This window comes from Crocodylus siamensis, chromosome 2 (genome assembly GCF_052110815.1).
Source record: "Crocodylus siamensis isolate JL-2025a chromosome 2, ASM5211081v1, whole genome shotgun sequence".
In the NCBI taxonomy this organism is placed as follows: domain Eukaryota; kingdom Metazoa; phylum Chordata; order Crocodylia; family Crocodylidae; genus Crocodylus; species Crocodylus siamensis.
Genome location: NC_143396.1, coordinates 56,218,249 through 56,242,894, shown reverse-complemented (window position 1 = coordinate 56,242,894; position 24,646 = coordinate 56,218,249). Strand labels below are relative to the sequence as shown.

At 41.9% G+C, this 24,646-nt stretch overlaps 1 protein-coding gene across 1 annotated transcript in view; it reads left to right on the top strand.

Moving 5' to 3' along the window:
• The window catches only part of LNX1 (ligand of numb-protein X 1), a 116,956-nt gene that overhangs the window by 6,807 nt on the left and 85,503 nt on the right, over window positions 1-24,646 (top strand). Inside the window, exons 3-6 of the mRNA XM_090035925.1 lie at window positions 1,190-1,355; window positions 2,752-2,852; window positions 13,916-13,996; window positions 20,704-21,181. Coding sequence (XP_089892051.1) covers window positions 20,790-21,181 — 392 coding nt within the window. The 5' untranslated portion in view covers window positions 1,190-1,355; window positions 2,752-2,852; window positions 13,916-13,996; window positions 20,704-20,789. The remainder of the gene's footprint in view (window positions 1-1,189; window positions 1,356-2,751; window positions 2,853-13,915; window positions 13,997-20,703; window positions 21,182-24,646) is intronic.

The window sequence follows — 24,646 nt, the reverse complement described above, 5'->3', positions numbered from 1 at the left end:
TTGCTCTGACTCTGGCAAGATTTCTTACTGACAGAGAAAGATTTGGCTCAATAGTGTGAATGGTGGGAGCTCATCCCTTCCCTATCTTGTATGATTTTCAAAGCCTACTTGTACTGTGTAAATATTAATGTTTTAAAAAACTGCTTCTACATTTCCTTTTCTGTCCACCTTTTAAGGCCAGTTTTGCCTGCAGACATTCATTAACATACTTAACAGTGCCAGAACTACAGCAGTACTTTGCGAGTAGAATTTAATACTATGGAACTCTATGGTAACCATGTTTCATCCTAGGTTCAATTCATTGAAGTCATCTAACTGTACTATACTTAGGAAAGTATGGAAATGTGGCAGAAAAAAGATGAGCTACTGTAAATGTCTAAGCTTCATAGGAGAAAAAAAGTGTTAGACCTTGATCTGTGCAACCCCTTCACTCTTATTCCATGTTATATGCTGACAGGGAACAGAACAGTATCAGCTCATAACTCCTAGCTGTTTTTTCACCACTGGACTAAGTTATAGCAAACTTGGGGTCCACACCCACAGAACCAGGTCCTAGAAAGAGACACCACTACAGCCTCAGAAGTAACTATTTTCCTCACCCACAAATTGCCCACATGCACTGACTGACAAAAACATGACTGTATTAAGCCTCTTCATATTACAAAGAATGTTATGAGTGTATTAATGGTAAGGAGCAAAGCATGTATGTTAATTAGCACTGCATGTTAAATGGAGTATTTTTAATGGAGTTACACTGACATCAATCTGAAGCAAGGCAGTGATGAATCAAGTTCAGTGAGTAGTGCCATTCCATTCTCTGTGGCAGTATTCACACATGTTACTCAACATGAGTAAGTGTGGCAGAATCAGACCCTAAAGAGTGGTTAGGTTTTGTTTTGTTTTTTAATGGTTTATTGTCCAGTTCCCTTATGGGACTATTCACGTGATCAAAGTTTATAAGTATTCATATTTGCAGAGCAGGGAACCTGGTGTTGTTGTCAGTAACTGTAAACTGTTGGAAACAGTGGTATAGCATGGAAACATTTATACAGCTTTAACTTTAGCTGTTGTATTCATGCTGCAATACTTAGCACTCTCATCTTATTTTTCATTTTGGAAATGTATTATAAATATAAATTCACAACATCCTGCAAGACAGGGCCTGAGTGCTGTTGAATCCATTTTCTAGATGAAATAAAGGGCCAGATGGATGGGTTATTTGTCAAGTCGCTGAAGACAGTCAGTGTTAGAGACGATATAAAAGGGATGATGTGTATCTGAGTGGTGTGGAAGAGGTGTCATGAGAAAATAACTAAACTTCCCTGCTTGCCCTCTGGAAGTAAAAGGTGGGTGAGGTATGTATTATGTTTCCCTTCAGCAAAAAAATACAGCAACTTATCCAGAGCCCTCAATGGAAAAAATTATTGGAACTAAATTCCCCACCTTTTCTGAATAAGTTTGCCTATCACTAGCACCCACCACTGGTATGCTTTTTAGATACACCTAAAGAATTTTTTGCTTGTCCTTCCAATAATTTCTTTCCTTGACTATCAGCTAGCAATGACCAGCCGTAAGATCTGACACTGAATTCAACCAGCCCATCCTTCACTCTAACCCCCCCAAATCTGTCTCCATTTGAGATTAAATGAATGAGTAGAATCATTCCATCCTCATTCGTTAACTCAGGGGTGTCAAAGATATGGCCCACAAACTGGATCCAGCCCATGAAGCCCCATCACGCAGCCCCCATTGCTGCCTTTTTGTTTGAGTTGATCAGCCCTGAGTTTGACACCCCTCCACTAACCCCTTACAGTTTTAAGCAACTGACTGCAGTATGTTTGAGATCCAATAACTGTATTTGAATTGGGAATAGATTGCTAGTCTAGAATGCATCCGTAGTGAAGTCACATGCTTCTCAGGTGTGTTTTCTAGTTCCTGCTGACTTTCCATGCTGCCACAGCTACCCTGCTAGCTAGTGTGAAACTTGTGTGCAGGTACACAAGTTGGGCACACAAGCAGTAGTCATATCAATGACTGCCCGTTGTCAGCAGAATCAGGACTAACAAACTCTAGGGTTGTGCCCACATTCAAGTTGGAGGGAAGACTGCAGCACCTGCACACATACATGAGCTGGCTTTAATTTACCTGTCTTGTCCCCCACTAACAGTGAAGCCTTGTACAGGTCTGCTAGGTTCAGCTATCTGCAATATGCACACAGGGCCTCCTCTCTTGTTGTTACTTCACTGTTGTTGGCACCTGAGTTAGCTAGATTAGCGTTAGCTCAGGAACCTGTGCTTCCATTGTACCTTCAAATGCAGTGTAGATGTAATCCCAATAGAGCATAGGCACATAGGGTGAAATTTTAGATCCAGTGATAGTTTTGCCATTGACTTCAGTGGAGTCAGGATTTCACCCAGAATGCTTTTTTACTCAAATAGATGTACCATCAGAAGATCTAGCCCTGAAAGAAAAAGATCTTTCTTTTTTCTTACTGAGATCCAGGATTACTGTATCTGCTGCTATATCAGAATGTGTCTCCACTGTTATAATGCAATATAAAAAATATGTGCCCATGTCAAAAACATGTAGTTAGTAGCCAGTATGGTGAAAGGGGGAAGGTGTGTAAGATAGCTTATAAGAAATGAAGAAGGGAGTATATGACAACTCTTGCCTGCGCTTAGATGCCTATGTCCAATTGAGATTCACAGCCTGACTGGGAATCTAACTCCTGGATCTGTACCTGCCTGACAGGAATTCATTGTGTGATGCTGGAAAAGTCAGTTAAGCCCTCGGAGGTTCAACAAACCAATCCGTGGAATGGGCAGAGGAAACCTGGGTTCACATGGGATGTTGTGAGTATTAATTAAATCGTTTGTAAAGTACTTTAATTACACCATATCATCACACAGCCCCTTTCATTTATGGATCTTAAACTGCAACACACTCACCAGTGCAGTATTATTGCAATTAGCAATCACATGTTCTCTGTTATATAGTTAGATTATTAAATATTATATAATGGTTATTTCATGTTAGAACCTGATAAAACATCCTCATTGTTCGATTGTAGCAAATATAAAAAAGAGTCAACTCTACTTTAGAAATTTCAGCAAGGCCAGAGTGCCCTTTTTCAAAAGTGCTTGAGGCACCTAAGGCTCCAAAGAACCAGGTTCACAAAGTGACTGAGATGAGGCAATACGTATTTTAGCTTACTTACAGTTATACTGAGCTCCCACAGTAGAACATGCAAACCTGAGTTGGCCACCTAAGTTCCTTATAGACTGAATGACAAGTGGTAGGCACCTAGGAGTGGGGTTGACAATAGCCAGCATGGTGAACAAGGAAATGCTGAAGTGTGTATATGACTGGACTCTGGCCTGCGATTAGGAGCTTGTGTCAAACTCAGATTCATAGCCTGTACTGCCTTCCTGCACTCAGATGCATGAGTTGTTCTTTTAGATTCAGATACTTATCTCAGTTCTCTTTTGAAAATACAACTGCTGGAGGAGGAAGTGCTTACTTTTTGTCCTAGTAGCCTAGTCATTTACAGGTGTTCTCTAGGAACTAAGCAGATGTAGATTCAATATCCTCAGCCTGGAAGTGTCTCTAATCCACGTTTCCACCTCTTACAGAGTGCCTTAACCACCAGGTAAGAACTTCCCACTGAAGCTGTGTAAAAAGTGATGCAAGATTCACAGGGCCAGATAAAACTCAGAGCATGACTGTAGCCTACAGATGACCTTGCTTCCCAGTAAGGGAGTTCTGGGTTTTATTCCCTAGTCCAAGACTACTTGCACATTTTGCATGAAACATTGATGCAAGTAAGGGCTGAGGCTGAATTTTTGTAGATCACATTGTTATACTCCAGTGCCTCTGTCCCTCCTCAGCGCTTTTCTGGATCTGATCCTTTGCTCCTAACTAATGTCTGAAACTGTGACAGAAGTTCTTAGGTAATGTAGAGGCTTATAAAAATGTATCCTTTAGCCTAAAGAATAGTTTTAAGTGCATTCTACTTCCAAGTTACTAATGAGAGACAAGGGCTATAGCGAAAGGGAGAATGAGAGTGTTCTCTCCAAAGTCCTTCTCATCATAAACACAATATCCCTTATTCTTTCACTGTATATCTTTTTCCCATTTACTGCAGTTGCTGGCACTGTTGGACTTTATTGCCCTTCTTTTCATCTTTGTTTGTGTCCTGAGATTAATCATCTGGCAGTCCTGCAGTATGCTGTTTTGTTTTTTGAAACAACGCTCTGTGGTGTAGTACAATGGTGCTTCCCCCACCTCTAGTTCCACCCCAGCAGCATCTCTGATCAATGCTGTGTCCCACTCTCTGAAGGTAGCACAGCAGAGAGCCAACCAAAGGACTCACTGCAACAGGAACTGACTGGGGGTGCGAGAGCCTTATAAAGGGAGTATCTGAACCTGGAAAAGGAAAGTAGATCAGAATAGTTTCTTCCTGAGCTGGGAATGAGCACACCAGTGCTATGTATTGTTACCCTGTGATGTATAGCCCCAGTCATACTGGCTCAATTCTCCATGTAAATATAATACTGCCAGTATGCTCTGCTGATCAATGTGGAGCCACAGAAAGGATTGTACAGAGATTAAGAATTATTGTTAATCTGTGTTCAAGTTAAGTCTTTCAAATATCCGTTTATTTTTAGTTCCTTTGTAAACTACTGTAATTCTTCTAATATATGGGTGAAGTAAGTAGAGCCTGGACATTTGTCTCACCATTGTGCATGGCTTACATGTTGACTGGGAAAATGTTCCACTGCACGTGTGAAGGGTCATTTCACTGAGGGTCTGGTTGAGCATACAAACGTGCAGTACACCTCTGGCTTCCCAGACCCAGCTATTTGAAATCCTCAAGCATCCTCTCAGGTTTGCCTGGGAGTTACTCTAGTTTTCCCTGGACTTGGGTTCCAGGAATCTGGAGCACAATCATCAGGAAACCACCTGGCTTTCCTAAGGCCAACCAAATGAAGACCAAAGCAGAGTCAAGCTGTCCACCCACCAACTTTCCTCCTGGTTTGCCATCTGAATATATTAAGCCTCCCAAATATCCAATGGTTTTTAACATGTATTAGTTCCTATAAAGCAGGGCCATAATTTATGAAAAATATTAATAAAGGGAGCTATTTCAACTTAGACTTCTTTGGTGGATACATTCATCCAGATGGTATAGCTCATGTCGTGGTTTGGGGTTTATGTTTGTATAGAATGTTAATTTAATAAAGGAGTATAAAGTTGTTAGCGCAGTGAGTTTGCATTGGCTGCATTACTCCCATGTCACAAATCCCTGGGTGAAGCAGGTCACTCTCAACCACTGCCAACATAAATATTATGCCACAGAATCAAATTTTTGTTTATGTCATATTATGGAGGAAAGCTACATTATAATATTTTAAAGAGGGTTTTGTAGTTTGTTTCTTTCTTACTGTTTCTCAGACTGGACTGTCTGCTATGGAGATTTACCCTCTTGCACAACTAACCAGATTTTTCAAACTGTGGGAAGCAAAAACAATTTATTTAGAGCAAGCAAATCCCTTTCTAAAAACATGGTGTTATGGTCTTGTTGATCATAAAGAATGGTGTTAAGGACTTGTTGATCACACCTTCTACCACCATTTAGCTGTTTCTTCCTCACCAGCTTCATAACCAAAACTGCCTTATCCACTTCTTTCTTCCAGTCTCTTTCTTCTCCCCAGTACTTACTGTATTTACTTGATTAAAAGACAAGATTTTTTTCCCCCCTTTTAACATAGTGGGAAAACCCCTCACCCTACAATTGAGTACAGGGTAGCAAAGGGTTGCAGGCAGCTGTTGCAGCTTTGGCTCCAGCCCCAGCCCAGGGTTGGGAGAGCCAAATCCACAGCTGCTGCCTGCCCCCACTGCCTCCACTCTTCCTCCACAGACTCAAGCCCCACTGCCCCCAGTCTCCCTGCCTTACCACTTCTCCCCCCTCTGCCACACTGTTTGTTACCTTTGCTCTGCACAGGCAGGCTCCATCCTCCCTGGAGCATGGAGCACAGAGCGCATCCTGTAGCCAGGCCTGTAGCAGCAGTGCTGGCTCTCCACCCCTGCTACAGGGCCAGACTGGAGCCATGCTCAGGCTGCAGCAGAGGTGAAGCCTGCTGGTGCAGAGCCAAGATAATGAGGGGTGGGGAGGCAAGCTGAGGGGTAGAGACTTTGGGAAGGGAAATGGGAGGAGTGGGGGCCAGGACCCAAGGATGCAGGGGGCAGAAGTGGTGGAGACAGGGGAAAGGGATCAGGAGCCTGAGGCTGCAGGGGGTATGCACAATGCAGGGGTAAATAGGAGAGGGGGCAAGTTGCCTGATTGTCTCACTGCCTGCTGCACTGCCTCCACAATGCCCCATTACTGCCCTCCACCACCCCCACATGCCCGGCACCTCCACATGCCCTGAACTGCCTCCCCTACTCTCTGCCCCCTCATCACCTCTCCCTGTACTGCCTGCAGTAGTGTGGGGGAGGGGATAAATTTGAGATGATCCTCCAATAATTAGAATACATACATAGAAGATTATAATAAATTTATAAAATCTCCATATATAGAATCTAATTATTGGGGGTTGTCTTAAATTCAGGGTCATGTTCTATTTGGGTAAATATGGCACCTACTGAAAACAGCTTGGGACTTTCCTGAGGGCCCATTGTACCACCAGACAGGAGTGAGGGAAAAAGTTGGGAGTTCATCCTTTTCCAGCTAGTGGGAGAGCCTGGGAAGCAGCTTTAGGATTCACTGGCTTCTCCAAAGGAGGCTAGAGATCAGGTCTTTCGCACTAGTAAAAATTAGATGTTTCCTAACGCCTGGTGAGCTACAAAACAAATGCGCACTTGGGGCATGCCTCCTTGCAGGTGTGTAACTTATCTGACAATATGAGCCCCTACCAGGCCTGATCTGCCACAGATAGCAGGGGAAAGAAAACTGGCTTTTAGAGTTAAATATTGTGTGTGGAATTAAAGCCTTCCCCCCGAAGTGTTTATGCATGTGAGAAATCCAGGGGTGCAAACAAATACATTTTATTTTAAGTTTAGCACTTTATTCTATAATTGTAGGGATTTCTGTGATGGATTATAGGTACCAGAGACTGTAAAGGGACTGTGTCTATATGGATTCTTGTCAAGTTGTCGTAACTCTGGATGTGGTGCAGCTTTCATTACGTCAAAGCAAACCAGCATATTTAAATCAAAACCCAGAAAAAATAATTCTGCTGTAGGATCTGCAGGACAATGGAAGAAGTGTCCCAGGAAGAGGTCTTAAAAACCTTTCCTGGGAGGTGTTCAAGAAGAGGCTGGATAGGCATCTGTCTGAGATTAAGGAAAGGAGAGATGACCCTTCAGGTTCCCTTCGGTCTCTGCGATGGGGGGCTTTTCACTGTCTTCAGAGATAGGCAGCCAAAGTAAATAAAATCCTGTCATTTTGCCATGCCAAAAACATGACCATAAAGTTCAAGTGCGTGCTAGAGCAGTCAGCCAAACGACAGCGTAATGCAACTTCTGTTACCTAACTATTAATATAATTTGTATAATATAGTGTATGAAATGGTGATGGCATTTAGTATGCCAATTAAGGGAGCACATGTTAGGAAGCAGTCTGGGAACCAATCAGAATTACTCACAATAATTTTATTTGGACCATATGATTGGCTGATTTAGGATAGGTAGTATGCATTTGTGAAGCAGTTTGCTTGTGCCTGTTGGCTTTGCCACAACAACTTGTTTTTGTAATCTTAGACAGTGGTTCAGTTACAGGACTGTCAGTCAAAGGCTGCTTTTATTGAACTATACAGAAAGTAGGAAACCTTAGGAAACATCTGATACCAGTTGTAGTATATTTTCAAATTATTGACCATTGTGAATCTCATCAGAAGTACCACATATTGTTATGGTAAGTCTATTAATGCTCATATTCATTGTAATCTGAATAACTGCTGTAGAGATAAGTTAATTTTTAAATTTATTATTATCTATTGCAAGGTATTATGTTATCAATATAATTTATACATTAATATAAATGATCTATATTATAATTTATTAATCTGCTATTTAGAAATAAATTAATATTTTTAAATATAAATATATATATATTTTTTGGTAAAAATCTAGTTGGTCTAATAAAAGTTATCGCCTCTACCACAAGTCCTGATTGCTTTTTCCTTTAGACCACTATGGCTACAACCTGGATACCTGACATTGAGATAATAAGAAACTTGTAATTCTCTTGTGCTATATCCCCTATTTCTGCGTACCTCTTACCCAATCCTCCTTCCATTCCAACCTTTCTCAAATTCTTTTGGATCTGAAATGTTTAATTCTTGTTCTCAGAGCTGGAAACGTTCTATCTGAAGTTTAGGATTGTGTGTGACGGAGGGGAAGAGAATAGGCTTCAGTGTGTTCTGATCAGATGTTTTGCTTACACAGTAAGGAAAAACTTCGTTGAAAATGAGTTTGTTGTATAAATTTCCATGAGAGCCATGGAATATAGTGTATGTCAAAGAAACTGGTTCAGAGTTTTTAATTACTTTACATAAAGGAGCACTGTGGATTTTCTGTTAAACTTCAAGCTTGACCTACAGTCTAGAAGTTATGTGCTGTTAGGTTTTTGTGTTAATTAGGGTGTGGCTTTGATTACTGGCAGTGCTGCAAAGTGATCTGCTACCACTAGCAAGGATTCTGAAAAAACACTCTGAAAAAGGGCCTCTTTACCTGTACTGTGTGAAATGATTTTTCCCTTTAAGTCAGCTCTGTCAATGCATCCTAGACTCTGAAAGTCAGGCTGAATTCCTCTATGCTTTGTCATTATCTCAAGGAATAATGAATAAACTTCAAGTGCAGAATGCTTTCCTTGACATATACACTTCAGTTAGCAGTTTAGCTACATCCATAATAGGCCTTACTTCAGCAAGGGTTTCTGTTAGTGAGGTATGAAAGAAAGAGAATACAATTTGATTCTCTTCTCTGGATGAAAGCAGATTTTAAAAAGAAAAGTGGAAAGAGATGGTGAGAATACAGAGTAGGAATGGTGCTTCCAAGATCTGATGGAAATAATATTTTAGTGGTCTAAACATCAGGATTAATTTATTCTGTCTCTGGAAGCAAAAGTTGAAAATCTAGGCAGAGCTGATTTCATTAATGAAGTTTCATGTAATTTACTATCTTCATTTTCAGCCACGACCATGGAAAATAAAACGTTCTTTAGCAGTAATGGACTGAATGGAGGTTATGAAGGATCTTGTTACAGTCAGTCTATGTGGTTTCCTGCTGCTCTTGTGGAACATGCCAAATATTAGGTGATTGCTTTTGTCCACCCCAGAAGTACTGCCATTCAATGGTGGAGTATGCATGTAAACTGTAAGCTACATCAGTATGAAAGGTGCTGAATTTAGTAGAATTCACTTTGAATTCAGTAGAACATGACACTAGCTACTACTAAGAAGGCTGCTCCCTTGTTCTTTGACAGGACAGCATTGGAATGGATATAATTCATGCCAAACAGTTTTGAGGTGTTCTACTGGGTATGCGACTGAAATTCTTAGTTTTCACATGGTTGTCGCATGCAGTTGTCCTTGATCATTATTATTGCTTAAACATAATTAATACAATAGACAAAATGGGTACAAGGCATTGTTTGAGACCTAATTTAAAATGCCTTTTTATTGGAATTTTGCTTAATTTTACAAAAAAATCCTCATTTCTCAAGGAAAATTTAACAACTACAGTACTCTAACACCAGCATAATGCTAGTTTAAAAAAACTAATGAAATAAATTATGTCCATTGCTCTGACAGATCATTAATATTATAAATACACTGTTGGAGACTAATTCCTTCTTTGCATGGACAGTTTTAGATAAATTGGTTACACACCCTAACTATAGGTTAATAATAAAATACAAGCTAATAATTAAAAGCAAGATCACAATTGTCTTATAACATGAGCAGGTGCAGTGTTTTAATAAGGGTGGTTGAGTATGTAAAGTGATCAGAGATTAAGCCTAGAAGAGGCATTGGGTTTTTTTGTTTTTTGGGGTTTTTTTGATGCCAGAAAAACTTTTTGTGATTATCTATTTGACTTCCTATAACATAGGTCAAAGGACTTGCCTGTACTAATTCCTTTTTCCCTAGTAACTTTCAAGTAGCTCGTGTTAACGTAATGATTTTTTTGGACTCTTGCAAATATTTTTGTGCATATTTTCGAAGATTCAGGTATTATATTGATATGCTTACTAATCAGTGGCAGTCGAATATTGATGTTTGCTTCATAAGCACTGAAGATGTATATAGATGGCCAATTTGAAATCCAAGAATGTTTACGTATACATTAAGACAGAATTTTTTCCACCTTCTCTTATCCTTTTGCTTATAGCCATTTCTATAATCTCTATTCTACTGTCTAATATAGCAGGTAACAAACTTCTTTCAGAATCAGTGCAGTGCTGTTTTCTGAATCTGCTTATAAAGGGTATGCTAAAGAATTACAGCCAGTAGCATGTCCCCCAAATTTGACACTGTGTGTAATTTCTGTGGCATACCGCTGCCTGGTGCCTGCAGTCTCTACCACAAAGATCTGCCTTGCAGAGTTTGTTGTTTTGTCTAATACATTGCCACTTTCAGAGGCCTGCCTCAGCAAGACTTGTTTGCAGCAGGATCTTTCTTACTGCTGCAGAACATGGCCTTAAGGAAACAAAATCTCTCTTTGGTGAAAATAAGCACATCTACTTAATTACAGCACCGTTTCCAGTTTAACCTACTTGGAACGGGTAAACCAACGTAGTATTTCTTATGGGAAAGAGGGAACATGTGGGGAGTTAGAGATTGGGGGTCAGGTGTTCTGTTCCTTCCTCTGACACTTAGCTTGCCATGTGACTTTAGAAAAGGCACTCAATTTTCTCCTTCCTCTGTTTCCTAATCTCTAACCATAAGTGAGATTTTCCTACTGACAAGGGGGAGTGATGAAGCTTAACAAATCTTTGCAAAGCGCTTTGAAATTCTTTGGTAAAGAGGCATTTTAGAAGTGCAAGCAATCCTTGTGTGTTAACACATAATATTTTTTAGAAATAGCTTGCAGTTGGTAATTCAACAAGTTTTAGATTCAGCCGTGACCATGAAACAAAAAAGTTAATTTACAGGCAGTATTGCTTAGATAGTTGTTGGCTTTTGACATAGCCCTAATTTCATAAAGACAGGGCAATTTTTGTGACAAGAGTCCATGCAGAGGTACAACAAGCTTCAGTGGAATGGAGGAAAGGAAATTAGGCGTGAGGACAGGTGTTTGTGGAACCTGGCTTAGGAGGTTTAAGTGGCTTAGTTTGAGCTGCCTAAATGTGAGTTAGGTCACTGCATGCAAATGTTCACCACTTGCCAGGAGGAGATACAGGCAGTCAAAGGCAAGTAAATGGGGGAGAGGGTGGGGTGACAGGCCTTGGAAAGTGGTGCTGGCAGATCCAGGTGGGGCTGGTATATCTGCAGAGGTGGCTGGAGAGTCCAAGGATGGGACGGGGAGCTGCCCAGTCTGGGTGGGAGCTGGTTGGGAAGGTAAAAATAGCCTGAACAGGATCAGGGGGGTAAAAACAGCACAACCCTGGGGCTGTGGAGAGTGGCCTGGCTTTCCCTGCCCTGGGACTGTGCTAGGAATGGGTACAAGTGTTCACTAGATCAGGTTAACCCATTTTAGGCTGGGTTAATCCCTTACTGAAGAGGTCTGATAAGAATTAACTTTAGATAGGGCATGCCATTTTTAGAATAACTTAAACCATGAGTCAGGTATCTAGGTTGTAGCTGTATTGGTCTACAGGCAAAAGAAATAAAAACTCATGGCACAGGTGATATCTTTTATTTAAACAACTAGATATTTGCAAAAAAAAATTCTTTGAGAGCACTTGTAAACCCAGCCATTTAGATTGCTTCGTTAGGGCAATCTATATGGGATGTGTGTATGCACCCAGATGAAAAGTAATAACACTTTATATTAAGTACTCAGATAAAAATGCATTTATAGTACACTTCCTATCTAAAGCTACTAAGATTAGGAACCAAGTTAACACTACCCCTGAACAACACTGGTATTTACACATGCACACACCACACATATTAAGTTGGCTATGATTCTTCTAGGTCAGGAGGCCAGTCAAGCCAGAAGTGCAGACAGCTAAGCATTAAATATGCACCAGTCTGCTATGCTTCAAAATAAATCTCTTTTTGGCATATACTTAGCATGACACTCAACTACCTATATTTCTGTTTTACGAGGTTGCACACCCAAAGGGAACAAGCCCTGCTTCACTATATGGCTTTCTAGTATCATAGTGAGGTGCTATATGTTTACCCAGGGTAGAAATTTTAAACCAAAACAAAATCCTAAATTGTAAAATTCCCTTGAGATGCCAAGATGCCTTGTTTTTTTTTCTTAATTTAATTTAATTTAATTTAAAAAAAGGACTTTACCAACCAGTCCTAAAGCTTTGCTAGTGAACATGTATGTTCTAAAACGAGTAATTCCTTGGGGTCTGCTTCTTTGTTTTGTTTGTCTGTTTTAAGAAATGGGATTACATGACTCTAACTAACCCAATCCATTGGTAATTCACTTATTACCATGGTATCTGGCAGGACCCTAGTATTTTCATTAAGTTAAAAGTACACATGATCTTGGAATTTGCTTCCCAAATTAGATTTACTCAGGTCCATATATGTTAATTTCTAAGCATTACATGGCACTGACAGACATTATAGCTCCCTGCTGTAACTCATGGCTCTTCACAGGAAGCACCATGAGTTACAGTGATTTCTTCTCCCCCCTCCCCCCCCCCAAGCCCCCAAGGCTACAGACATTCGCTGTTCAGTCTGGGGCGGGTGGGGGGGAGATCCAGTTTGCAGCGACTGCATATCTGTAGCCTCTCTCCCCTAATCCTGTTCCCATTCTTCCTCCCTCCCTCCCCAGCTCTGGTGCTGTCTTCAGGATGGGAGAGGAGAGAAGGGAGGAGAAGGAACTTTGACTTAGGTTTTTCCACCCTGTGCTGGAGGGTGAGGTAGGTTGGATTGGATGGTCTGGGAGACATGGGTCTTGTCCCTGTGTGCACGGGGTGGGAGAGCTCTGCAGCAGCAGTTGTCTCCCAGCCAATGCACATCAGGACCTTTCCCAATGTGTTCAAGGCCAGGACACAGCTGCTGCTGCAGTTGGTAGAGCTCTCCTGGCCCCATACTTCTTGCCACCCTCAGCAGAGCCTGGCAGGATCAACCCTGTACTGGGCTCCTCCCATTGGGAGCAAATCTGTGCAGTAGGCTTACTGTACAGTATTTTTTTTGCACAGTAAGCCTAATTCAATTTAATAGCATGTGTAGATGTGCCAAGGATGGTATCTCATGGTCTGTCATTTAAACGGTGATGTAACCTGCTCCTGACTAAGTTGTGAACTGATAAGATCACAGCCAAAGGTACTATCATTCTGTGAAGAACAGATTTTAAATAATGGAAATCAAAGTCTTCGTTTCAATGAATATGTCCTAATCAATTTCAATCGACTATTTAAGTGTGAGATTTTTTTCAGTACTAAGGGTTGGCCTAGTTCTGTTTCCATTGAAATCAATGGTAAATATTCTATTCCATTTGGGAGCAGAGTTAATTCAACAATGAAGGCATTATATTAAGCAAAATAGTAATTTTCTTATTTTGTCAAATTTTGATTATTCCTTTTCGTTTTGTTGTATTGTTTTTAAAGTCCCCAGTCTCTGGCTGGAAACAGACATCACCTTTCTGCCACCATAACAATTTCTATGGCAGCACAAAGGCGAAGCAATCAGATATCCATGCCCCTTTTCTCAACAGAAATTCCCTAAAGTTGTGGCTGAGATGCATATGGTATAAAATTGTATTGTTTTGCCTTTTTTTGCAGAGGATGTTTGCTTTATGGCATAAGAGCATGGAAAGCTCAGGGCCTACCTAGAGATCTTTCAGACGCATTTTAATCTTGCAGGTAAGAAGTATTATTTAGTAGTAATTATTCTGATTTAGCAAAATAAGGCCATAGCAAAGTATGTAAATATAATAGCAAAGTATTTAAATCTGTACTTAATTTTAAGCACATGAACAGTGCCATACATATCTTTCCTTAAAATGACCTTGGTGTCAATTAAGCTATTAGCAAGGTAAAGCTAAGTATATGTTTAAAAGCTTTACATAAAAAATACTAATTTTTGCTTTGTTTTAAATAACATTGCACTCTGTCATATCTCTGCATTTCCATACAGGTTTGTGCAAATTAAGTCAAGCTGGAGGCTAGATTACAACATTTTAGCACAGTATCAAATGGAATTTACATTTTCAAGTTAGGGTGCTAATTAAGACCTTGCAGAATTTATAACTTTATGTTCAGTTTTGAAGAAAGTCTATCAGAATAAGCATAATGAAACCTAAGTGCTCTAAAAAGCTGTTATGGTTCATTAAATACATACTAGAAAGTGACTCTCAAAAACCTTTCTTATTTTTTCCTACTATTGCTTCTACCTTTGGTGTGTTCTTCTTTCAAATACTTACAGGACATGTCTATACATACCTATTAACACACAGCTATAAGCTCCAGAGCTTACTGCTGCCAGGTGCACATCTGCACATGTGCTTGGGTCACAGCACATTGAGCTGGGTCACAGCAGTTCCAGCTGGCAGGGAGCCTACGGGGTCAGCTTGCCAGCGTAGGGCTGCTCTGACCAGGCTCAGTGTGGTGTGGAGGGGCTGGCTGGGGAACAAGAGTGCTACAGCAAGGAGCTAGCTGGCAGGCAGCCCCTGTACTGAAGCACCCTCGTGCCCCAGCCAACCAGACCAGCATCTACGCGTGTGCTGCTGCACACAAACTCCAGAGCAAGGTAGCACTTATATTTTTTTACCCATCTGCAGAGTTTATTAGTTGTGTGTGACCTAATAGGGCCACACATGTAAATGCTGAGACATTTACTGCACAGTTAACTAGGCAACTGCTCAGTAAACGTCTCATGTAGACACATCCACGGGTACCTACTCTGGCCAAAATGTTCTAACCGAGTTCCTAAAGATAAATAGCTTTTAAAAACCTGTATTATACATGACTCAAACAGGGTAGATTTTACGAAATTCTGAGTACCACGTCATCCTCTCCACTTAGTTTGGGTACTCCTGGCCTTTTCAAAATGGGTTTGTTTATTTATTTAGGCAGCTCATTATGAATTTCAGCACTCAACTTTTTTTTTTATCCCAGAGTAGATCTATAGTGCAAAATTCAGTGCCATGAAGAGAAACCTGGGGCAGGTCTTAAATGTGCTAGCTTTGGTACTGGAAATTAGGGCTGTGCAAAATTTCAATGAGTGTTTTGCTTTGAAGCTATTTCAACGCATTTCAAGCCCAAAGCAGCAAAATCAAAACTAAACGAAAGGTTCTGAAACAGCGTCAAAACAAAACGAGGGCACTTAAAACATTTTGAAAGTTTCAAAACGTTTTGAGTTTTGAAACCAGACTTGCTTGCAGCTAAACAGAAATTAAGGGGGGGAAAGACTGCTCTGATATTTACATCTAGCTCCCATTTTGATTCCCCAGCTCTCTGATCATTTTCCCAGCTCTTCCCAGGGGGTGTGGGCCCCCAATCTGCAAGTGGGGTTTCAGCAGGCTGCTGCTGCAGGCTGGGGCCAGTACCAGATGCTTGGCACAGCATGCGCCAAGCACCTGGAAGATTGCAATGCTGCTGCTGGCCCCAGCCTGCAGCGGCAGCCTGCTAAACCAGGTGCACAGATCCAGGGCCCCAAGCCCCCAGGAAGAGGTGGGGGAATGTTCTGGGGGCTGGGGAATCAAGTTGGGGGGCTAGGGAATTGAACCGGGGGAGGGGAGGGCTCTTGCATGAGTGCCCAGAGGCCCCAGTCACCACTGTCAGAGTTGGTGAGTGCGGGGGTTTTGGGTTTGTTTGTTTGTTTGTTTGTTTGTTTTTTAAAGTTCCACACACCAACTGTAGAGCATGCGGATGACAACAAGATGCTACTGCCGGCTGGGGCCAATGCCAGCTCCCGAGTCTGCCTGGTGCAGCCTGCGCTGAGCGCCAGGAAGAACCCAGTACTGGCATTGGCCCCAGGTGGCAGCAGCAGCTTGCTGTCATCCCACACACAGATTCCAGGGCCGTGCCCCCTGGAAGGGCTGCAGGACTGTGACAGACTCCTCCCCAGGGAAGCAGGCCCCTGGATCTATGAGCGGAGGGAAAGACTGCAGCAAGACTTGGATAGGTTACAGGGGTGGGCTAGCAAAAAGAGGATGCGCTTCAACGCTGACAAGTGCAGGGTGCTGCACTTGGGCAGTAGTAACCAGCAGCACACTTATAAGATGGGAAACTCCCTTCTTGAGAGCACAGAGGCAGAAAGGGATCTTAGAGTCATTATTGACTCCAAGATGAACATGGGCCGACAATGCGAGGTCACGGTTGGCAGGGCTAACTGGACCTTGTCTTGCATCCATAGGTGCATCTCAAGTAGGGCCAAGGAGGTGATCCTCCCCCTCTATGCAACACTGGTCAGGCCACAGCTGGAGTACTGCGTCCAGTTCTGTGTGCCCCACTTCAGGAGGGATGTGGACAACATTGAGAGGGTCCAGAGGAGGGCCACCCGCATGATCTGGGGACAACAGGGCAGACCCTACAATGAGAGACTGCAGGACCTGAACCTGTTCAGCTTTCACAAGAGCAGGCTGAGGGGGGACCTGGTGACCCTCTATAAACTCACTAGGGGGGACCAGAAGGGTTTGGGAGAGACCTTGTTTCCCCTAGCACCCCCTGGCGTGACAAGGAATAACGGCCACAACTTGTTGGAGAGTAGGTTTAGATTAGACATCTGTAAGAACTACTTCAGTCAGGGCGGCTAGGATCTGGAACCAACTTCCAAGGGAAGTGGTGCTGGCTCCTACCCTGGGGGTCTTTAAGAGGAGGCTTGATGCCTACCTAGCTGGGATCATTTGAGCCCAGTTTTTTTTCTCCTGCCCTGGCAGGGGGTCAGACTTGAAGATCTATAAGGTCCCTTCTGACCCTACTTCTATGATTCTGTGAAGTGATACTAGTTTTGCTTTGAACAGTTTGAGGTGCAGGTTCACAAAACTCCCTGCACCTATATCCTTGAAACTTGGCAAGCTTTATGCCCTCAGAAGCAGCTATCATCCTTGCAATTTTCATCTGAATTGGGCAAGAAATGATAATGTTATAGGCATTTACATGATTCCCCATTATAGCCTATAGGCAAAACATTAAAATGCATCAAAACAGCATCGGAGCAGTTTCGACAAAATGAAATGGAACAGTGCTTCGAAACAGCAAACCGAAACACTGTCCCTTCGAAATGGTGAAACCGAAATTTAAATGAAATGGTGGTGTTTTGCACAGCTCTACCGGAAATGGTGCAGCTGCATTAACGTGGCCCTCCCCTCAGTTGTTTAGCATTGCTTCTCAGCAGGATTATGTCATCCAGGTAGAGTGCTCACTAATGGAATTGCACTGCTTCTCGTATCCAAGCCTGCTTGTTCCGAGTTTGCATGGGCCTAAATGGCACTGCATTATACCATGTAGATATATTTTTAGTTTGATCAATCTTATCTCACACCTGTTCCTCCCCAGACTGCCTCAGACTCTTGGGTGTTGCTTTCTTCATGAACTCAGCTCTTCATATCTATCCTTGTAGTCAGTTTCCTGCCATCTCCTCCACTTCTCTCAATTTGTCTAATTTTTCGTAGTTCTGAACAGCAACAAGGGTACAGACAGAAGTGCAGCTCTCAGCTGTAACTCAGAACATTTTCCGCAAACTATTCTGAGTTACAACATTACCCCAGACCAAACAGAAATTCAGGGTTCGTTCTGGGGGGAAGGGAATCTAGCTGTGAGCTGGGAGCCTGCAGCCAGGTTTCCATAGCCATGGTCACAGCTCTCTGCCAGTGCCTGCTGTTTTCAGAATGGGAGGGGGAAAGGCAGCGGAGGGAGCTCATTCTTAGGAATCCCCAGCCCGTACCCTATTGAATGCAGCATCTAAGAATGGGGTATAGGTTGTAGCCATGGTGGCCTCTAAGACTGTGCATGAGCACATGAATTTCAACAGGCCTTTATTATGCTCTTAAGGACCGTGCTGAATAGGGGCAATATATTGAATTTGAGGCCTGCATGCTGCAGAACATGGAAAAGCCTCACCAGACTTTTAAGCCAGGTTTAAACCACCTCCAGAGCATGCCTGGGAGTGCCGGAAAGAAACATGACCCTCCCCATTTTGCACGTGCCCCAACCTGCCAGTTAGGTTGCATAAGCATCTTGGGTCATCCCTGAACATACACTTCAGCATTGTGCTCAGGTTCTAATGAGACAAAGAGCCTAAGGGCAATGCTGAGTCACACACACACAAGGCTGCTCTAAGCCATCATTTCCACAGCCTGATTTGCAGGCTTGAGCACGCTCAGTGCTGATGTGAACGGGTGGAACCTTCTTCACTATACCTTGGCTTGTCCTGGAGGTGATATAGACATGACCTCAGACTCTTGCGTCCTTGTTCTATGATGTCATAGTTTTTGAATACTCAGTCTAAAATAGCATGGACTTCTTGGAGGAGCTAATGGTATGTCTATATACAAGAGAAAACCTCAAAATATTTAAGAACAAAAACACAGTATTAAAAATTAAACACAAAATTGAATGTAATATGTTGGCTTGTACTTAGGAAGCTCATTATTTATGATAAATGAAATGTCTGTGTGTCTGTTGGTACAGTATCTGGTAACTCCATCTATCATTCCAAGTATAAGTAGATTTTAATGATCTCTGGTTTTGGTCAATAAGCTTTGATGCAATGTATTTGCATATGCATTTGTCTGTGATAAATGGTGTGATACTTTTTATTAGATCCATGTGCATGTTTGCCATTTTTACTGTTTGTGAGGTAGGTGAGCTAGCAGCCCTGGTAACTAAACTTACCTCCTTTAGTTGTAAAACAGCTGCAGTACTACAGCCTTCCTCAAACACCACAGCAATGTGTTTCAGTCTTGAGCTTAGAGGCATCACTTCCAGTGGTAAGAAGGCAGTTTCCTTTTGCCATTCAGTCCTTGTTGCTTTTGGGACCCTGTAACAGGGTGGCCTGGCACATTAAAGGAAGGGAGCCAGTTAGACTGAAGGGCAGCCACTGTGGGGAGGTGAATGAGGGAGTAGCTCACTGGGCAACAAAAACCCCAGCAGGCAGAACCAGCACCAGAGACAGGAGACCTCTGGGCGATGAGGAAAACAAGCCTAGGAAAGGATGCAGGCTCCCTGCTGTGGGCTTGGGGCTCCCTGCCCTGATGCCCTCCTCCTGGGGGCTCCACAGCCCAGTGGGCAGGACCTGGCATGAGAGGCAGTGCTGCACCATGCCATCATGGCTAAGGTGCCCCTTGCCCACCCAGCAGCAGTAGAGGGACAACTCCATGCCGCCACCACTGCTGCACCTCACCTTGGCAGCTATGACAGTGCAACGATCCCTCCTCCATGGGGTCCCACCTTCTTGGCTGCAGAGGCAGCTTCTGCCTGGAGCTGGTCCAGCCCTATTGCAGCCTGGCACCCTGCTATGGGTGCAGAAATCTTGTAACCCCAAGCACTGATGTTGCGACCCCATTTTCTCACAGTTTGGGAAACACTACAGTAGGGTGTCCAGATTTAGCTAAGACACTTGTTCTCTTGAAACTGGACTATAGCTACTAGTTACTTTAATAACAATACAAAAGACCTGCTCTTATCTGGCTTTGTGTTGTAAGGAAGTAATTCTTTTGAAGTCAGTGGGCATACTGCATGGGAAGTCAGTAGAAGACAGATTACAGTCATACCCCACACATTTCAGTAGAAATGTTTTCTGCCCTCCCAAGATCCATCTTTCACATCTATGTAAGGAAATAGTCTTGCTCAGTGGGTTTGGCAATAATATTGTCTATATCTTTTGTTCTTCTCTTCCATAAGGGAGACAATGTTTGAATGGATATTCATCAAAATGTATTAGTGCAGAAAAATGTGGGAGGTGATATGGAGGCATAATTATTCAGAAAATAACCCATTCTCATTTTATGTGACATGGTGAAGCCTGTTTTTGTGGGAGTTCTAAATCTTTAATTTGTTATAAACCTGTGTCCCTTCCTTCCTCCTGCTGAATGGGTAACTATACATATGTTAGAGTAGGTTACAAGATATTAAAGTGGTTTCCCATTCGGTGTTGGGCCAATGGCAAGGGAGGTAATCATTATTTTTAATGATATTTCTGCATGCAGCCTCACACTACTTTGCCTTCACATGATGCTGCTCTGTTACTGACAGATTTTTTTTTTCCCTGTAGGAAAAACAAATCAGGTGACTTACATGCTTTGAACTGATATACTGGAAGAGCTTAACTTTTAGAGCTGCAGTTTTAAATGGGCTTGATGTTTTTAACTCTTAAATGCTAGCAACATTCTCCTCTGCCCTCATTATTTGAACTCCCTATATCAATATCTTCTTCATAGCAGGGATGGGGAAGTAAAGCCAAACAGAAAATAAATTATAGGATTAGATGTTTTCCTGCCCTAAGGTAAAATCTTTCTGTAAAATCATGGGAACATTTTATTTCCAGATATAGACTATCCAGATAAATCATAAAAACATTATTTAAAAAAAACAACCCTGAGACACAATTCCTTGGCTTTTTCCTACAGATTTGATGTTCACGGGACTTGCTGATATTCTTCTAAATAGAGAACAGTTTTTACCTGCTGTCTTTTGAATTGCATCGGATCTGATTATGAGCCAGAAAGACTCATCAGAAGAAATGGAAGATGGCCCTCAAGCTTTATGTATTACCTGTGGCCAACCACATTTACCAGAAGAGCCCCATTTGTACAGCTACACAGAAGAAGTAGATGATGATCTAATATGCCATATTTGCCTACAAGCTTTGCTTCAGCCATTGGACACTCCTTGTGGTCATACTTACTGCACAATCTGCCTTACAAATTTCCTACTGGAAAAAGACTTTTGCCCCATGGATCGCAAACCTGTGATTCTTCAGTCTTGCAGAAAGTCCAGCATATTAGTATATAAACTTCTGGATAAGCTAATGGTTAGCTGCCCTTTCACAGAATACTGCTCAGAGATATTACAGCGTTGTGACCTTGAACAGCATTTTCAAAATGGGTATGTCATTTTTTTTTTCCTTGAGAGGGGCTGAGAGAATCAGTGACTGGAAAGCAGTCCAATAAACTCCTGTTTTATAATGGGCAGTCAGTTTAATGCAAATTTATCACATTCGGTCCAGACATAAATCCACTGTTTTCAAAGGGGTTATACCAGGGTTGAATTTAGCCAAATTATTTTAAGTTCATTATTGTTTTTTTAATGCAACAAACTAGCTTGAGGTCCTTATGGATAGTACCATTAGTATATCTCCTGGTAAATTGTACAGCAAGAGTGTATATTTAGTAATCCAAAATGATCTTTGAGTTCTGTGGAGCTGGGGTATCTCATATATTGTGTAAGTACTGCCTTTGATTGCCTTTTCTTTATTTTAATATTGCCCATATATTAACTGAAGCAGAAAATAAACTGTGGGTTATCAATTCTGGGAGGTGGGGCTTGAACCTAAGTCTACTCATCTCTAGGTGGGCTCCCTAACTATGGGGCTAGAAAGTCAGGCTTCCAGATGTTCTTCCCTCTGGCCTTTTTAAGTCTGCCCTTTAAGTGCAAGAAGGCATGAGCCTCTGCCCCACCCTGGCCTGGTCCAAATGGAAGAGGAAGAACTGGCTCAGCTGTGAGCTACTACTATCCCTCTCCCATCCTGCCTGATTGAGCTCCACAAAATTCCACATCCTGAGTAGCTGGAACTGGAAAGAGAGAGTATTGCCTTATTTTATGGTGGCCTGTCTAATACTATCTGGCCCTCAGTCCTTGAAACATGTGGGCCAAGGCAGTACAAGTGTAGGCTAACAAAATCATTAGGAAGCTCCCACCACTTCATGTTACGTTTTCCTCCCCCTGCCGCCTTCCTGAGCGTGGGAATCGAGTTACCAGGTGGCTAGCAGGCAAGGGAGGAGGAAGTGCAAATGGGGCAGGGCTTCTCTGGGGGGTGGCATTTCGGTGATTGATCCCAAATCTATACCTTCGGGCTTTTCCAGGGGGCATATCACACCAACGCACTTTTCGCATAGGTTAAATGACTTCCTGAGATTCCTTGCCTCTAAAACAGCATGGGGATTTTCAAGCCCTGTATTTGTAGATACCTGGCAGGGTGCTGTATGTTAAAGTACAGCCAACTGGCAGTTATCACTCGAAATATTCATGCATTTGACTAATTCAGTCTACTGAGGTGCAGAAACCCTGCTTGCAATCTGACTTCCAGTTCTTAATAGTGCAGGAGACGAGAAGGGCAGTGTGTTCTTCAGGCAAGGAATCTGGCAATGCCTAGGCACAGTGCAGATCAAAATGACAGTGTTCTTTTTAACACTGGTAAATCAATAGGTGGGAGAAGGTGTGTGACTCTGCTAATAAATTAGTCTGATGCCCGTGGAGGACTGGACCAACCGTGGTCTGAAATCTCAACTAAATGTGACTACGGCTTTTGGTGAATAAATCACAACGGACCCAATTAGAAATATCAGAATACCCAGCAAATGCTCTCTTCTTGCATAAATCAATCTCAAACTGATCCTTGTTCTCAAAGAGAAAGCTCAGTCCTGATCAGAAATGAAGTCATCGATGGAACCAGGTGAGTTTGTTGTGTGTTTGTGCATGTAATTAATTAGGGAACTTTAATGGCTAATTGGAATCGGCATGGACATTCATGTAAAAGATGCTCATTGATAACTATTTTTTATATGTACATTTTTCACCCAGAAGGTGTCCTTGGTTCGTAATGTATTTGTACAAAAATGTCTGACTGTGTTTGCTTATTTGGGAACATACACTGATCCTCTGTGGCGTTTTATTTTTTAAAAAGGTGTGACCCTCTTACATAGTTTGTATTGAAACTCCATGGGAGTGCTCCCCCCTCCTCCCCACCCCCGCCCCTCTTCATGTACAAGCTACTAGACTAGACCCTTCCTTGATGCAGTTTAGCTCCTACCCCATCTGCTTCTGGCCAATGATGTAAATGTACCAGCTGCTTCTGAAGAACCACTCTGAATACTGCAGGAGGCAGGTCTCTTTCCTGTGCATCATCCTGCTCTGCAGCATAAGTCACTGTCTCGCCAACCATGCTGTGCTGTCCCTAAACCCTCACATCCACCCATCTGAGAATCAAATCAAGTAATCCTCTTACAGGTCAATGATTTTTCAGCGTAGCTTCGTTTAAGGGATTTAATTTTGATTCATAATGGGCTACCATTGTTTTGAAATGGAAAGGCTCGTTTAGAAAGGGCTTGGCTGACAAAAACTTGAAGTTCTGTGTCCCATCAACAGAAAGAGAGAAAGTGGGAAGGAGGAAACCTAGCAGCAGTGCCAGCCTTACACTGAAAATGAAGGCTCTTCTGTTATTGGTTCTACCTTGGCTAAGTCCTGCAAACTACATAGACAATGTGGGCAATCTGCACTTCCTGTACTCAGAGCTGTGAGTACTCACAGTCATGGTCTGTGTGTGTGTGTCTGTGTATTGTCTTCTTAAATTGGAAAATTCTCAATATGCGATACCTGTATGTATATAAACTATAAAACATCTCGGCAACAGCTTAAAATAATGCCACGCGCTGTCTGCCTCTGATCTGAAGAACTAATAATAGCAGTACTTCTCTAGTGCTTTCCACTTTTGAAGTGTGGAAACAGCTAAGGCAAGCTAGTGAATCTCTCTTTCCTTGTCAACTTTGCTTTTCTGGGCTGATGTTTTTAGTTGTCTCCTTTTTTCCCACCTCTGAATCTGCCTCATTTTATTTCTATAAATAGATAGGATATGGGCGAAGTGCTGGCATCCTAGATATACACCTTTTGTAGCTCACTGTATTTGCATATATTTTTACATAGAAAAAGATTTACTGTGCAAATCTGCTTGCCTATGGCATAACATGTAGCGCTGAAAATCCTTTCACCATACATAATTCACTTTGGAGAGGAAAGAAATTTCCCATGTGTGTGTTTTTGCCTAGAGCAGAATGTTGTTTTCTCCGTAATACACATTTGAATATGATGGTCTACATTTACATCTGCTGCTATCTAAAAACACATTATTGACATTCCAATAAATATTGTGTAGCATGAACACGATAATTAGCACTTAATTCTACAGGGAAAAAGGATTGTTATAAATACATATATCTATTTTATTTTATGATAGTTTACATAGCAATGTATTTTCAGTTTAGCAAACATGGGTCTAAAGTAAAATGAAATGTAAAAAGATACCTTGTTGTTTGAGGTAACTAGATAAAGTGATTAATTCTGACCAGGAATTATAAAATAACAACATTGAGCTTGTAAAGGGGATGTTTGCAAAATAATTATAATAATAAATAATAATTGTGGTAACTAAATATGCTTCTAACTTAGAGGCTATATTTGTGTAGGTATTGTCTCTCCTTTCACATAAATAGAAGCATTTTGAGGAAACAAGAATCCCGTATTTAAATTCTTGTTTGATATGAATGGCAGCTATTAAGAATTCCATGATTCTTTATA